The sequence below is a fragment of the Periophthalmus magnuspinnatus genome, chromosome 20 (assembly GCF_009829125.3).
Source record: "Periophthalmus magnuspinnatus isolate fPerMag1 chromosome 20, fPerMag1.2.pri, whole genome shotgun sequence".
NCBI lineage: Eukaryota > Metazoa > Chordata > Actinopteri > Gobiiformes > Gobiidae > Periophthalmus > Periophthalmus magnuspinnatus.
The window spans coordinates 7,973,673-7,991,233 of NC_047145.1; the positions used below are offsets into that span (position 1 = coordinate 7,973,673).

A 17,561-nucleotide genomic window follows, 5' to 3' on the forward strand; every position below is an offset into this window, starting at 1 on the left:
TATAAGCACATGAAGTTTAGTTAGTAAAGCATGTGGTCTGTAAACAAAGCCATTTTAACTATTGCAACTGTGATTCTATAATTAAAAAGTAAAAGTTTGCAGTTCACATTTCAAGCCCAGGAGCACTAGCATTTGAAAGAAAGAGCTTTTGTGCTAAAGTGGAATCTTGTGCATGGGTTAGCAGGTAGAAGACTCCTTCGGGCAAAGGGACATTTAGTTCTCTCCAAAAGACATTATGTCACCTAAAATGGCAGCCATTTGCTTTTTATTAAAGCTAGCTAAACAACTCAGACATTTTCTTTTTGACAGAGTTTAACAAATCTACAATAATCAAAGGCTGTAAACAGAGGTATCAAACTTATTTTCACCAAGGGCAAAATGGTTGCCCTTAAAAGGCCAGATGTAACTGCAAAACCATATAAATGTGACTAAATGTAACCAAATGTAATGTAAAGTAAATGTGATTACTTTTAAACTTGTTAACTGCTTCTGTATTTATGGCCTGGGGTGCGACTTATACTCAGATGAGACTTATATGTGAAATTATTAAAATATATAATTTCACACCTTTGTTATTGTCACACTGACAACCGCGCACCAGTATCTACTACTCCTGTACCACTGAAAATGTAAAACTTCAACATAGAATTCAGTGGATTTAGTGATTTGGAGTGAGATTGAGAGTAAACTTGTTAGCTTGTTTTCATGATTTAATTATCTGGTTAACTGTTAATATCTTACGTTAACAGACCAGACACATATTCAGTTCATTGTTTATGCTTCATGTAGCTGAATAAATATAAATGTGTTACGTTAGTGTACTGTACTGCTATTCAGCCTGTTGTTCTCTATTTTATTGTTATTATAACTTGCATTTAAAGGTAAAATGTCTGTTCTTGGTCTCAGATTTTGTAAAAATGTGACTTATAGTCCAGTGTGACTTATATGCTTTTTTCTTCAATATTATGCATTTTTTGGCTGGTGGGACTTATACCCCAGTGTGACTTAATAGTCCAGAAAAAAATGGTACTTATTCAAGTTACAAATATTGCATATGCATTTGCATAGATGCAAAAAATATGACTGTATCACCTGATAAACTGACATTTTGAGATATTGTGTCATACATTTTAATTTACCTGGTCACGAGCCACATAAAATGACATGGTGGGACACATTTGGCCCGCAGGCCTTGAGTTTGGCACATGTGCTGTAAAGTATCGAAAATCAAATACTAATCAATACTAAAACTAGTATCAAAACTAGATACTCATTTGAGTAGGTATCAATACTAAAAAAGTAATTTAGATGACAGAATTGAACCTTTCCTCAATAACTTCAGCTGTATCAGAACAAGTGTAAGATACACATAAACGGTCTTACACTTGTGGTCCATGAGCATAGTGTACGCCCATGGACCACTATGGAACCTACCTGGATGACAGAGGGATTACACAGATATAAGGCCATATGGGAATATGGGCATTTAATATTGAAAATCCCATTCTTTTCTTTAAAATGTGGGATCGAAATCAGTATTGAAAAAATTTTTAAGTATCAAAATTTGAAAATTTGACAAAATTTGAATTACAACACTATTACTGATTTTCATTGATAACAGGCTTTATTCATAAACATGCTGGATTTAGAAGCCTTCAGTTACCATATTTCAACCTGTCTTTGGTTGATAATGATTCTAAAAACATCTCTCAGTGGACTCGAGAAAAAAAAAAAAAAACCCTCTCTGACTGGTCGGCTAATTGAAAAAAATATTGCTGATTAGTTAACTCGACTACTAAAATAATCATTAGTTGCAGCTCTAATTTCAGTATTATATAAAATCAATTATCCAAAACTGAAATATTTATAGAGCTTGTTTGTTATAATTTTCCACCAGTGTTGTCATTTGTAAGCAGTGTATTGTGCAATTCCATAAACCTGCCTTGGCATCCTGACTCTGTGGAAAATGGAAGTTAGAGTGAGTCAGTCCTTTTGACCAGCTGCCTCTAAACAATATGGGTCACTCCACGTTTCTTGAAAGTGCCTTGTCACTGTTGTCAGGGATATTACTTTTATTAGCAGGATGAAAAGTTAATCATTAGACATATTGCTATATGCTAATTCCACTAACAATGTCGATCTACTGTGGGACTTCAGTTATTACCAAGTCTTTGTTTCCTTGCTTGCCGTTTACGTGGCATTGTGGTCTAAAGTAGGCATGGGACGATACTGAACTGTGGTATCACGATTGTCATGGCCAAAATAATTGCCATTAACCCTATAGTGTCGGATGCTATCGTCTCCGATAGAGCGCGGTTGTGGACTTTCCATTACCGTAACTCTGCATCCAATTGTGCTATCATGTAAATTCAAACGGCGTCTCAAAACGGAGGCATAGGGCTTTTTAAATATTCTTTTAAAATAGGAAAAATATGGATGGATAAGTAAAATAGATGTAGTTGTGTGAAAAAATGAAGTACATTCTGATACTTCCTTTAACATGATTTTATGGCTAAAATTTTTTTTTATGGCTAAAAAAGAATAAAAGTCTATGCGAGCTATACTGGTCTATAATGTGCTCAGTCCTTAAAGGGTTACAATTATATCATGATAATGATTAAAGTTGCTGACAGTTTAAAAATTTTATGGATATGAATAATTTTAATATTAAAAATATATTCCGTATTCAAACAATTGTGTTTTCTCATAAAGTACAGAATTATAACAAGACATTGTGTTCATGTCTGTATATGTTATAATGTGCAATGTATTTTTTTTTTTACTATTCACTATGAACCAGATATTATGTGTTCTTAATAAAATTAAGTTATAAAGTTCAAATTGAATAGAACAGTGATCTAGAAGAAGCATTTTTTTCCTGCAAATTTTATCTTATCTTTGTTGGCGTTCATCATAATTATATAATGATTAATGTCTACCCTTTTTATTGCAGTAAACAATATTACTGTTTATCGTCCTGTCTCTACACTGTATTAATTCTAATTAATTAAGTAAATATTTGGTGGGAGTTGATTATACTTGTTCTGATACAGCTCAAGATCATTCTAAAGCTATTCGAGAAAGGTTCATTTCTGTCTTATGAATGTGACTTTTTAGTATCGATACTTCAAGTGATTTTCTTTCAATACTAGTTTTAGTATCGATTAGTATCCAACTCCAAAATACATCACTCTAAATACAACTTAGAGTGTTTAACAGAGAAGGGAAACAATTATGACATGATTAACAGCTCTAAAAAGTCAATTTTGCATAACAGGTCCGCATTAAACTGAGTCAAAAACATCTCTTTAGACAATCCCAAAGTTCCATGTGAAAAGGACAAAGGCCGTGAAGGAGGAAGAGGCCAGCTGGAGTGCATGAGATGACAGCATGGGGGTGGGGTCCTTCACCTCCCCCCACACAGCCAACGGGAAGCAGGCCAGCACCTAATCAATACCAGTGACTGCTATTCGACTCCGTTTAGCCGCTCAGCTAACACACTTATCCTGCTATCAGTGCTCTCCAAACAGAATCACAACCAGCACCAGCCTATACCATCTGTCTGGACTTTGACTTCCCAAAAAATTGCCTATATCAGTGCTTTAAGGAGCTCTCAAATCCAAATGATAATTGAGCAGTTGCAAATCATAAAACATTTTATTTTTAAAAAGGTGCAAACCCCTGTAGTTTAGACCTCTACAAACACATTCTGAAATGCATTGGATTCTTGCATTAGATTTGAAGTTCATATTTCAGTCTTCTGTCAGATGTTAATGCTCATAAACAAGTTTGAAATGTAATCTCAACTGAATTGGATTTTAAATAGCAATCGCAAAAGTCTGTAAAATAGAGTGGCACAGTTATGGGAAAAATATCTAAGCGATTTTTCTGAAAAGCATTGTTCTAGCAATAGGATTCTGCTCAAAGTTCACATTTTAAACATGTCCAGAAGAATTAACAAAAAGACTGAAATATGAACTGACAAACTAATACAAAAATCACATTTCAGAACATGTTTGCGCAGATCTAAACTACAGAGTTAGCAGCTTTATACACAATAAGACAGGAGATTTTGTCCTTTATGGTACTTCAAAAGTTGCAGCCTTTGCGATTTACTAATTGGATCCATGCAAATTAGAATTTTGATTTGACTGTGATTAATCTTGCAACCCCACTGTGAAAGTTCTTTTTTTTCTTTTTTATATTTGTTCAACTTTAACATGATGCAAAAACATGGCCGACGTATTTGAACAACGTTAATATTCAAACCAAAATCTAATCGCAATGGTTGTCAGAAAAAACACTGCAATTAAGTATCTCTCCAGAAGCGTTCGGTCTTGGTTACGTAGCTGCTGGTGAAATGGAACAACCAGCCTAGTCTCCTCCAGTCTATAAACTCACTCACAGCATGGGCCATAATTGCAGCTCCACACTTCAAATTGAAGCGTGCAGTGGGTACAGAAGACAGCAGTTTGTTAAACATGAACTTTGTGACCTCGGGATAACCCCAAATGCAAGCTTCTAACTGTCAATCAGTCTATGCAAGCGGCAGAAAACTTTTTTGAAGGTCCACTATCACACAAAATAGCTTTAAGTCATGTTATATTTTTACCTCCTCAAAAACATACCCATAGTTGTGTTTTGTTTCATTCACACATGTTTAAGTAATCCTTTAATATTATCAGTTCTGTTCCACTTTGTGATGTCATGAAGTGGTAGTTTGTTCAGTAAAGATTCTACTAATGATTCTAGTGAAGGTGTATGGATTTTAAAAACACTGTGGAACATTTTCCGTATTAAGACATGACATCACAAGGTGGAAATAACTCAGCCTAAATATGCAAGATTTGTGTGTTAAACATGTATGAATAAAACAAAACAACTCGAGGTATATTTGTGATGAGGATGCAACATAGATCGGTAACTGGCTTAATGCAGGTCTTTTAAACATAAGCAAGCTCAAAATACATCCTTTCTATCCAATTAACCTTATCCAACAAAAAGTTCAAACAAATCCCAGTCCAAAAAGCAGTTGGAGTCCATCTAACTTCCAAAACCTGTTTCTTATCACTCTGGTACAGTCACCTTCTGTCCTTCTGTTCAGTAGCATCTTACAGACAGATAAGAGGACATAATGTTCTATAGCATGTATCTCTCTACAGCCAATATCCCTGCTACTGCGATGGAACAATAGGTGTGGGTCAAATGTTTAAAATGGATGTTAACAAGTTTCCAAGTCTTAAACAACTTGGTGTTGCCCTGTTATTCAAAGCCATTCATTTGACTTTTATTACTTTGGCATGTGTGAAGAGATAAGGGGAATGCCAACTTCCCTCTTGGGCTCTTGGGAAACATCCTTTGAGCGCAGAAAATAATAAATTGTTTGAAAATTCTTTGTCTTCCTTGGAGATAAAACAAAGTAGACAGTCCAGGAGATCCAAAAGCTTGCCTTGAATGATATGGTAAAGATATAGTCGAGATGTTTCCTGAGGGCAACAGCAGCAGGAGCACATCTCACACATGGATCCACAGCTGTGATAAGAGAGTACACGGGCTGACTCACCTGTGGCCTCCTCATCCTCCTCCCTCAGCACGTTGTCCTCCGTGGGGCTGCGCTTGGCTCCTCTGGCGTCCTTCACCGGCACTACAGTGAAGTTGGTGGGCATGTTTCCACCATGTGCCGGCACTCAGTCCGGCTCTTATCTCCTCTGCTTTGTCTGCTCCTGCTCCTCTGGCTTGCTTTGCTTAGCTCTAGTTACTGTACTTTTGTCTGGCTGGAAGAGGCTACGTTGTACTTCAGAGTTTTTGCTCCTATCGCTTTGGAGACGGCTGTGCACCCATGTGACCGCCCCCTCCCCTCCCCACACCACTCCAAATAAGGAAGGACAGGGCCCGCCCTTTAGGGGCAGTACACAAACATACACTAGAGGAAAACATGACACATGTGGCCTGCTCTGCCTGTGCTGAGGAAGAGCTCCGACAGAGGAAGACTTCTGTGAGGTTCACACTCTGGGCAGAGGAGAAGGAAGTGCTCACTCTATAAGACACACTATATACACTACCAGTCAAAAGTTTGGACACACCCTTTCAATGTATTTTTTCTGTAAATTTACCACTTTCTACATTTATATACACACTGAAGACATCAAATATATGATGCAAGATTAATGGAATTATGCAGAATTATGTAGAAAAGAAAAAAGTTAAATAACCCTTGGTCTTCTCACAATGATTTTGATTTTATTTTAAAGTTAATTTCATGATTATTTGTGATTATTTATATTTTGATTTGTTAGATTGTGATTTTAATGTCTTTCTTATTCTGTACAGCACTTAGATTGTACAGAATTAGATTGTGTGCAAATGGTGCTACACAAATAAACTTGCCTTGCCTTACCTTAATGAATTCACATGAAATGGTTTTCACTTCACAGGCGTGCCTTGTCAGGATCAAGAAATGTCAAAAGTGGTAAAAGCAAAGGGGGGTCATTTTGAGTTTATCTTTTGTTTACTCTATTCCATGGTCTCATAGTTCGGATCCCGTCAGTGAGAATCTATAATGTAAATAACCATGGAAATAAAGAAAAAACAGAAATGAAAAAGTGTCCAATCTTAGTGTACATCCTGACTTAATCTGACCTTTGAGCAGTCTAGTCATACGTGGCCCCTTTCGCCTTATGTCTCAGTTATCCTTACAATTAGACACTGGTATTAAGTGTATATATGGTGAAGACAACTGCTCTCACACCAGAGCTTCAGTTTTGCACAATCACTTCCTGACTTCCTGAGCAGTGTTATTTGATCCTCTGTGCTCAGTCTGTTCCAGGGAGATGAGCCCGAACCAAAGCTTTGGCATTTGATTCATTGTATGTGCATTTAGATCATATTACAGCGAGATCAATTAAATGGTCAAGTTCAGATTAAGTTCAGATTAAAGACTGCATTTTCAAGTTTCAAACATTCCTATAGAGGTTACTGCAGAACCCAACCCAACTTTTTTACAGTAAAGTCCTATCCTTAATCCTCCCATTTTTAACACTTGATCACATTGTCCGTTACACAGCTATCTCCTCAGCTGACCATGTCCAATCCACAACCATGACTCACATCCTGGGGACACAGAGCCACACAGCCTATGACAGGTCCTATAGAGTTGTTCAGTGTGATTTCACTTCCAGGTCCATTAGCTAAAAACAATTCACATGTTTACAATTTCCTCTTTTTAAGGGACAACATATCTCACGGTAAAAATAGACTGCAGTCGTTTAAAGCCAACAAGGTTATAAACATGGATCTGTGGTTATAACTGTGACAGCAAGTGTACAAGGGAGGTTGAGGTAAGAAGCTAGGCTAGGCTACGATGGCATTAGCAGTAACCGACAGTTTGTGAGATATACCGTAGTAATCCTATGGTAATCCTATATTATGATAGATTATTACTACATTATTTAGATATTTGATACAATTTGTGGTTAAAGAGGGGGTACTTCACATCTATGGGGTATTAACAAGGCGATCTTAAGATGTTATGTGTTAGCAGTTACGTTTTACTGTTTTGAAAATGCTATATACGCTGAAAATTACATATTAACGTGTTTTATATCCTACTAATGAAACTATAGTACTGCACATCATATCAGCCCATCACATTGGACAACATCTTACAATTAACTGTAAGGAGGGTTCGAACGGGCCTGGGAGAGATCGCTAAATTGCTGAAAAATGCATAGATCACAACAAAGCTAGAAATCAGCTGTCAAGTTTCTGGTTGGACCTGGAATTGAAATCATCTCTAAACAACCTTATCGAGTCCTCCACACTCCACTGCTAGTTTTGTACCAGACTTCCAGATGTCCAGCTCCTTTACAATGCCTAGTTTGGCCCCGGGGACATGTTCAACCCGCCCAGAGAAAGTTCCCCCCTCTGCATGATGTCACCAGCACACAGGATCAATGCAAGCAAGAGGAAGGGAGGGGTTGCACGGAAGAGGAAGAGGGAGGCCCAATACAGAGACACAACCAATAACGACAACCAACAGATGACCTATAGTCGCTCGCAAATCAAGTATCACCAGATGGACTATACAAGGATGACCTATATATATATAATGCATGTGTTCTCTTCACTTGCAGGAACAACCATGTCACTTTTGAAGAAGCCATTACAAATGTATAAAAGATAAGAAAATTCCTGTCTGTGTATGAATCTTGAAATAATTCTTAAAGAGGGGTATTTTTACTACTAGGTGTATTAACTGATAACACCTCTTATTGTTTTGAAAATGTTATATTCACTGAAAAGAACACGTTAACATGTTTTATAAGTTTCAATTTGTTTTTGACACCAAGTTCCCCCTCCCTTTGCTCCCCAGGCAAAGTCACTTCCCCTTTAGAGCACTATCACAAAACGACCAGCATGGATCCCACTAATGAAGCTACTATACATCATATCAGGTTTGTCGGGTTGTTGTGTACAGTTTTGTATCATGCTTTTGTATATTTATAGAGAATTGTTATGTGAGACCATGGATGACAGAGGCTAGTGGGCTGAGCATTGCACATAATCTTACAGTTAACCATAAGCAGAGTTCGAATAGGGCTGGGAAAGATTGCAAAATTACTGAAAACACACATGGAGGACATCTAAAACCTCTTCAGGCATGTTTTGATGAGGAAACGACAGTATAAAACTAGAAAAAATATTTAAATACTGCCACAGAAATCATCTACATTTACAAAATAACTTAGTATTAGCATTGTCATAAGCATTGTCTCTACCCTTCCTTAACATTTCACGAAATAGCCGTCCTGTCCAATAAAGCCTTAGGGTCAGGAAACCAAAAAAAGTTGTCAAAGTTGGAGCCCATGTCTAAAGCTTTGGATAAATGGACATCAGAATTCAGCACACGTTTCTTTGAGTTTTTGCAAATCAGCCCACGTCCAAATCCAGGGTATGCAAAACCATGGCAAGTGTCCACAGAGCAAACGCAAAGCACGGATCAAAATTTGGGTCTGACTGAATGTGTGTTTATCTGCAGTGATGTAACAGCTGATTCAGTATCCAGACTGATCAGTGACCTGTTGTGGACAGTACTGCCTTTGTGACCCCATGTTCCACTGGTAAACACACATTGTGCATTCTTCATGGTTCGGTAACAGACTAGCTCTGGACTAATTCTTACATAATGAAGTTCCAGATCGGAGCAACTGTAGCCTGAAAGAGGACCCGCAGGAAGTTGTTTGTTTGACAATGTTCAGGGCTGGGCTTGGGTGAAGACAAAGAGAGAGAGAACAGTATGCAGTACTTTATTTTCCAATGGACATGTTTCCAGTTAGCTATAAGCAACAGTCTATTCTGAGCTATTTGGAAAGGGTGGCTAATAAAGTCCTAAGTTAGCTTAACATCTAGTGGTGAATGACTTAATGTGGCATGTATCAGTTCATTATCACACCTCCATGATAGAAAAAATGTGCAATGAGATGCCTCCAAAGCAAATACAGGAAAAGGTGATACATCAAAATTCAATTAAACAAGTTCACACACACAAGGCTCTTACACATAACAGAATCAGAATCAGTTTTATTGCCATAGTCAGTGAACAAAAAAACCTACAAACTAGGAACTTACTTCAGCGTTACAGTGCAACATTAAACAGAGAATAATAATATAAACTAGTATAATAAAATAAAAATAAGGACATGTATTCAAATACAAAATAAACAGTAGGGTTGAACAACAGTGCAAATGTTATCAGTCCAAGCTAATTACAGTTGTTTAAAGTGACAGTAACTTGTGTTATAAAGTGACAGGTATTATAGAGTGTTCATACGTCCAGAGAGGGAGAGGAACTGTTTTTGTCCAGGGTGAGAAGGGTCAGCTGTGATCCGACCCACTCTCTCCTGAGTCTTGGAGAGTTAAAGGTCCCGGAGAGATGGAAGGCAGCAGCCGATCACCTTCTAAACAGAGTGCACAATGTAGCGCAGTCTCTGTTTGTCCCTGGAAGTGGCCCCAGCATACCACACCGTGATGGAGGAGATGAGGATGGACTCAATGATGGCCGTGTAGAACTGCACTATCATCTGTGCTGGCAGCTTGGCTTTAATCAGCTGCACTCCACAGGAAGTACATCCTCTGCTGGGCCTTCTTGATGACCGAGCTGACGGAGGGCTTCCACTTGAGGTCCTTGGTGATGGTGGTGCTGAGGTTGTAGCAATAGTCCAAAGTGGGAATGGGTCAGTCAGGTTGAGGGGAGGCTGTGACTTTCCTGAAGTCCACAATCATCCCCACTGTCTTTTCGATGTTGAGTTCCAGGTTGCTGCCACAGCACCAGATCTCCAGCCAGTCCACCTCCCTCCTGCAGTCAAACTCATTGCCGTCTGAGATGAGCCCCATGATGAGAGTGGCGTCATCTACAGACTTGGATGCTCTGTAGACGAACACTGAGGGTCCAGGAGGGAGGAGATGATGGACTTGACAAGACCAAACTTTTAAGTATTCCTGACTACAGACATGAAATAGTACATATTACTACTAGCATTTTAATATAAAGTCCTATATTAGGTGTACACTGCCAGTCAAACGTTTGTACATACCTTCTCACTCAGTGTTTTACTACTTTCTACATTGTAGATGCTGAAGATGTAACATAAAGCAAGATGCGTGGAATTATGTAGCCAAAAATGTTCAATAACTTTAAATGTGTTTTTAATTTCACATTCCTCAAAGTAGCCACCTTTTGCTTCATCAACATTGCTACAAAGCCATGGCCTTCTCTCAATGAGCTTCATGATGAAGTCTCCTGAAATGGTTTTCACTTCACAGCTGTGTGTTGTCAAGGTTCATTAGTGGAATGCCAAGTGTGCAAAGCAGTGTGCATAGCAAAGGCTATTTTGAAGAATCTAAAATCAAAAGATGTTTTGTTTACTACATTTCATATGTGCTCATTCATAGTTTGAATCCATTAAGTGAGAATCCACAGTAACATTCATGGAATGAGCAGCAACAATTCAATTCAAATGATCAGCCTTTCGTACCACATACAGCACAATAAAATTAAGAATTCAAATGGTCCTAAACAGACAGCTTTCTACTCATGTTAACAGTGCAGCCTTCTATCCAGGTTGAAGCTTTTCCATGAGAGTGTTGCATTTCCTGCTCAGAATAGGTCTATTGATTATTCCAGGCAAACTGAAGAGCATCTGATACTCAAGTACAGTCCAAGGACAACCGTGTACACAATAAACTGCTGCAACACCAAAATTGCACAAAGTTCTATTGTGTCTCAGAAGGGTTGAAATTAATGATTATTTTACCAGTTGACTAGTCAGTAATACTACTTAAACTTATTATTTAAAAAATAATTAAACTTCAAACTCGAAGGAATAGACTCGATACTCAATACCAATTCTGATACCACAATGATGATTAAAATTTTGTTTTTCTTTAGACAAATAAATGTGATTTTGAACATGAAATAATATTACTTCCTTTCATATTACCATGTGGCCTTATATCTGTGTAATCCTTGAGTTGTCCAGGCAGGTTACATAATGGTCCATAGGCATATATTAGTCCAAACTAGGGTGGTCAAAAGTATCAAATATCTGCTACTAATACTACAAATGAGTATTGAAACTAGATTCTCAGCAAGAATCAATACTAAAAAAGTCACATTTTAAAAAAGCTTGATAGAAAAGCTACATGGAAATTAACAGGAATATATGGAAATGTATTAACTAACAGAATACAGTAAATGCTTTAGTAGAAGAACAGAAGCATGAACACACATGTTGTTGCCATGCATTATTTTTGTGAGATATGTCCGACACCCACTGACTCAACAGCACCACCTAGAAGTGGACCCCCAATGGTAAAGACGGGGAAGACTTGTTATAGAGCATAGGGCATTTTTCACAGTTGGCCAGCAGGTGTGCAAAGAAAAAAACATTTTAAAAAATCTTACACGCATCTGCTGTGTCCGACTGGCTTGAAATTTGTGTCATTTCTAGATTTTTCATACACACTGAAGATAACAAATATATGATGCAAGACATATGAAATTATGTGCCAAGATTTAAAAAAAAAAAGTTATATCAATAAAATGTTTAAAAATGTTTTGGTTTTTTTTGTGTCCACAGTTTGCTTTGTCCACAGCGCTGCAAACCCTTGGCCTTCTCTCAGTGATCTTGATGAATTCACATGAAATGATTTTCATTTCACAGGTGTGCCTTGTCAGGTTCAAGAAATGCCAGAAGTGCAAAGCAGTGATCAAAGCAAAGAGTTTGAGTTTATCTTTTGTTTACTAAATTCCATATGTGATATTAATACTTTTGATGCCTTCAGAGAGATTCTGTAATGTAAATAATTGTGAAAATAAAGAAGAAACATACTGTGTGTGTGTCCAAACTTTGGACTAGTAGTTAATATTCTTACTTTTTTTTTTTTTTTTTACAATTCCTGTAAAAGCTCCAACAAGATCTGTCTGACATATGAAGGGTTATATAATGAACAGATAACCTTCACTAAGTCACCTCAGCAATGCTTTTCAATCTACACTGAAGCTTTACCACTTTCATCTTGTCACCCTATTTCAATCCCAAAAGTGATACTTTGGTGTCCCCTACTGTTCAAATGAGGTATTACCACAACAATAAACGTTAAGTGTTATGCAGAGCTATGGTCCTGAAATGCTCTGCAGAAGAAGCCGAGGATGGCGTCACACCTCTTATAGTTTTAGACTACTTGCACGAATAATATGCTGATCTAATTAAATATGTTTCATTAATACTGCCAAAAGTCACCCTTAGCATTCTTGACCGGAGTATTGGAATATTCTGACTCTTCCATTAGAAATTTGTTTAACTGAGTTAAATAAATTAGTTCTAGTTTTTCAATTCTTCTTCCAAGGAGAAGAGGTTGGTTTTTGGTCTGGTCTTAAAGTGTGCTACAGATGATCGAACAGGCAGAGGGAGGCTGTTCCATTGTATGGGCGCTGCTGCATAAAAGGCTCTGTCTCCTCTAGTTTTGAGCCTGGCCCTGGGTACAGCCACCAGTAGCTGATCAGCTGACCCCAGTAACTCTCTTAAATATAGAAGACTCAAAGGGTGTAGACATTAATTTTTGTCAGCAACGGTGGAGTGTTTTAAATCTAATGTTTTTCAGCCCAATTTAACTGTGTCTTTGACCCACCCCAGCCTACCATGTGTTCATTACAAAAGGCTGCGCACTGAAATGACTAGCTCCCTGCCCTCTTGGTCTCTCTTGCCTCTGACTTGTGTCACACAGACGCAGAGCAAAGAGACAGAAGCAGCGCTCAAGGTACACACAGGTTCTTCAACTCAAACAAAAAGATATTGGACAGGGACAGTGAGGACTGCTGTAAAATTTGTGTTTTCTTACAAATCAGACTCATATTCATGGAGAAATTACTTAATATGGGGTGGAGGAGATGCCAAGATACACATGTACTGCAGACATGTGGTATGAGTCTTTCATAAATGCCCCAACCAAAAGCTGTGGCCAACAGCTGCAAGAGCAATCTGTCTCGGTGCTCACTATGATCATTCCCTCCTGTCCCATTTTCTGCTTTGTCTGATCGAATTTGTATAAGAATAAGAAAACTACTTTATGTGTTGCTTTCTACATAATTAACACTGCGAGGCAAACAAAGTCAAATAATTCAATGTCCATTTAAAAAAAAATTTCTTGATATTAATACCCAAACATTTCAATCACTCATCATCAAACCTGATAGAACTATATAAGCATAATAACCATTTTCCAGTTTAAATGCCACTGGAAGCGTTTGAATGTGCACTGAACCTGAACAATGTCAATATTTGTCAGAGGAGGATAATCAAGATTCTTATCAAATCCTTCAGTCCAAATGTAATCTAATATTGTATGCAATTCATGTCCATACTTGTAAAGCACTGACTGCCTTGAAGGAGAAAAAGTTCTTTATAAAAATGTTCCTATTTACTAACTTTCAGAATGTCTTGGTTATTGTGTGGTGGGGACATGGTTTGGTATGGTGGCTTGTAATATTAGCAGGGGGAGGAGCATTAGGCCCCACGCACTTCCTCATAAGCTCTTTCACACGCACACGAACACACACACGCACACGCACACACACATAAAAGGAGACAGATGGACAACAGCTAAGCACTTTGGAAAAGGCTCATCCACATGTAAGTACCTTCACTTATTCAACGTCAACACTCCTGATGCTTCCAGACCACTATATCTTGTTATATACTTGTTAAATATGTAAGGATGCAAGAAAAACAAGAGAAATATGTAGACTCAAATAATTTCAATGCAAAATACCTAGATTTGAGCAGATAGTTTAAAGAAGACATACTTTGCTTTTGTCTGCTATATAATTATACTCTGTTATATAAATATTGTGATGTAAAAAGCCAAAAATATGCGGTATCAAATTACTTCATAAAAGAAGCAAGTCCACTGACTTCTTAGGAGTCAATGGGGGTAGATTGGAGCAATGACAATTTGAACGCATGTACAGATTACTGATGTATCAATCACTCTAAATGCAACTAAGGATGCACCAATACTGGTATCGGATATCAGTGCCGACTGGTATCATGGTTCAGCCAATATCCTGGTTGGGCCTTTAGTCGGATGTAATAAGAGTATTTACTGACTGATGTAGGCCTAGGACGTCTCATAATGTTTTAACTTTTATTCATACAAAGCCCGTCAGTCTTTACTTGAAGGACAAATAACACAATTGATTACATAACATAAATGGCTCTCTTGTGTAATAAGCTAACTGTGTTTTTTGGGGAAAAAGGTGATCCTCAGTACCTATACTTCTATCATTTAATATTGGGTATCCGCAGATACTGAAAGCCAAGGTATGGGTATTGGAGCTGAAAAAGCTGGATCGGAGCATCCCTAAATGCAACTTTGAAAGGGGAAATGAGAAGAGGAAATAATTAACATGGTTAAAAGATTTTGAACAAATTCTCCTTTAAAGTAATCTATCTTTTGAGTTATAAATCAATACTGCCCTTACTGTAGGGACAGGCCATATGTCAAAAAATTAATATCTAACCTTTTTTTGAGCCAGATCATGATTTGAATTTTATCACAATTCATGTAAACTAAGGATGCATGATGATATTGGTCACAGATACTGGCAATTATGACATTACACCAATAATTAAATCCGTATTAATTACAAGCCCAAAATACACCGATTCAGTGTGGGTTTTCTACCTTAGAGTGCCCCCTGCTCCAGCCCTGGGTCATAAGCAGAGAGCAAAGGAAAAGTGTTTACATCTACAGGCTTTTACATTTGGAGTATTTCAGTGAAACCGCTTTGTACCAGCACTATGACATGGGAGGGGGGATACAGGATTCTCACATTAGAATTAACAAGTCATCTAAATGTTTTTACCGCGACATAGAGTGAAAGTACTTTGAGACTGCCCCAATAGGCCACTGAGTGTTCACACGCGCTGTAGCTTGACATAGATGTTATGGAGCTGATGGACTTGGACTGTGCAAAGACCTACCGGTAGTTGTATTTTAGTTCTCAGTCAAATCAGAGAACACGTAGTGCAGCAAGAGAAGTTAGTCTGTTTGAGCTACTGCTGTGACCATTTTTTTCATCTGCAGACAAAATAAAAAAAAAGTGTCATGCAGACACGTTTCAGGACCGTCTGTGTCTGTGTCTCTCCAACAACTTTATATTCACTTCATACTATGATTTAGATGTCGTGAATCAAATCTCAAAGAGCCCAATAGCATATCTGGAGAAGCTCATGCATAACTGTGCAGTCCAATTTACAATAGGCAAAACGCAAACAAGGAGATGCTGAGCTACACGAGGTAGAAAACAGTTAGGAAAATAGTAGACTAGGGATGTCAACATTAACTGTTTGTTCAATAATTATTTATGGCCACAGCAAGTAAATCGTAGGGGTTTTAGAACCTACAGTATACCGCAGAAATGTCTAAAATGAAAGAAGTCCAGGAGTTGCATCCACTTAAAAACAAACCCAGTATGCAAATTCTGTTGACGTTAAATCTAAGTCTCTATGTGATCCAATTACATCTACATCAAGATAATTATCCATTGCAGTTTGTTCAAGTAAAGGTCCAAAAATTGTCACGAGGCTCAAGGCACAAAACAAATGTGCTTTAAGAGCGCTACATTTGAACTTTGTCCTGAAAAGTGAAAATGTTAAGTATGAATTTAAGTGTGCAAACGAATCTGGGTCAGCTAGAAAAACCTTGCATATTCTTTTAGCATATGTGTGTGGCATGCAAACGGGAGAAATAGGTTATTAATATAATAACTATTATTATCATTGAATTCTAAAAGACCAAGGTCTATTATTTTACTTATTGTGTCCCTCAGTCGTTCAGGTCTGATACATAGTAACAGCTAAAAGTTGAATCTGTCAACTGGACAAAAAGTTCTAGGAGTGAAGACGTTTCGCTGCTCATCCAAGCTACTTCTTTAGTTCTGGTCAGATTGCTGGTGTAGACTGGAGCCAATTACACTGAAACTATCAACAGCAACAGTTTCTGTCTTTAGGCTCAGTGTACACAAGTTGATGCAGATCCCATAGATTTCTTCATACATCTGTTTCCAGCAGATCTCACTGATGATATAGTGCACAACACTAACTTGTTTGCTCTCCAGAAATGGAAAGAAAATCTGGCAGTGACAGGAGTAGAATCGCAGATTTTTCTAGGGATCAACCTGATCACGGGGTACATTCGGTATCCTATGACAAGAACGTACTGCTCTAGAGAGGATGGCCTTCGTCGTGGAATAATTGTAAATACCATGTCTGTAAACAAATATGAACAAATGCAAAACATGCAATGCAAAAAAAAATAAAACATGTCTCAGTCAAGCGATGTCTAAAATTACCCCATGCTTAGTCAGCAGGAGGAATTCTGGAAAACCAGGGAAAAGCTGAAACTATGAGAGCAGATTGAACCAGGCCCCCACTCTCGCCTGGGTCAGAGACCAATTCTGAGCTTGATGCTAATGAACGCCGGCTAACGTGCATGGAGGTAAAGTTGGAGAATAGGCATGCAGACATTGTCAAGAGAATTTGAGCAGGTTGTATCTAGAGCAGTTAAAAAAGAGATTATGGCTGTTCTTGGGCAACTGGAATTAAATTTAAGTGTGCAAAGTGACATTATTGAAAGCCTTGACACGACACTAAACCTATTTTGGAACAAGCGTACCGCAGAGGGCCACTCTAAACCCAAAGATGTAGAGCTGCATCATCTATTCATTGCGCGAGTCAACTTGTTTCAATAATGTAATGAAAATGGCAAAGGCAGACCTTTTCTTTGGAAAAATGGCAAAGTGAAGGACCTCCACTCATGTCCAGGTGTTAAGTTTGGACTATTTTTCTCAGCTGTGCTGCGTGTTATCCTCCCGGTAGACAAACTTACCTGTCGAGAACATTATTTGCTCATGTTAAGACTTGCTGAGCACTATGTGTCTGAAAGGACTCTCTGTCTGTTTATGTTTTCATATACTTACTTACTCTTTGTTCACAAATTGG

General features: G+C 37.9%; 2 protein-coding genes across 5 annotated transcripts in view; one reads left to right on the forward strand and one right to left on the reverse strand.

The window, feature by feature from the left end:
- The window catches only part of slc12a7b (solute carrier family 12 member 7b), a 57,122-nt gene extending 51,329 nt beyond the window's left edge, over nt 1-5,793 (reverse strand). For all 4 annotated transcript variants that reach the window (XM_055229889.1, XM_055229888.1, XM_055229887.1 and 1 more), the window contains exon 1: nt 5,564-5,793. In XM_055229889.1, coding sequence (XP_055085864.1) covers nt 5,564-5,666 — 103 coding nt within the window. In that variant the 5' untranslated portion in view covers nt 5,667-5,793. The remainder of the gene's footprint in view (nt 1-5,563) is intronic.
- An 8,330-nt stretch (nt 5,794-14,123) lies between these two features.
- The window catches only part of LOC117388056 (4-galactosyl-N-acetylglucosaminide 3-alpha-L-fucosyltransferase 9-like), a 31,071-nt gene continuing 27,633 nt past the window's right edge, over nt 14,124-17,561 (forward strand). The window contains exon 1 of the mRNA XM_033985509.2: nt 14,124-14,189. The gene's annotated coding sequence lies outside the window, so the exon portion shown is untranslated. The remainder of the gene's footprint in view (nt 14,190-17,561) is intronic.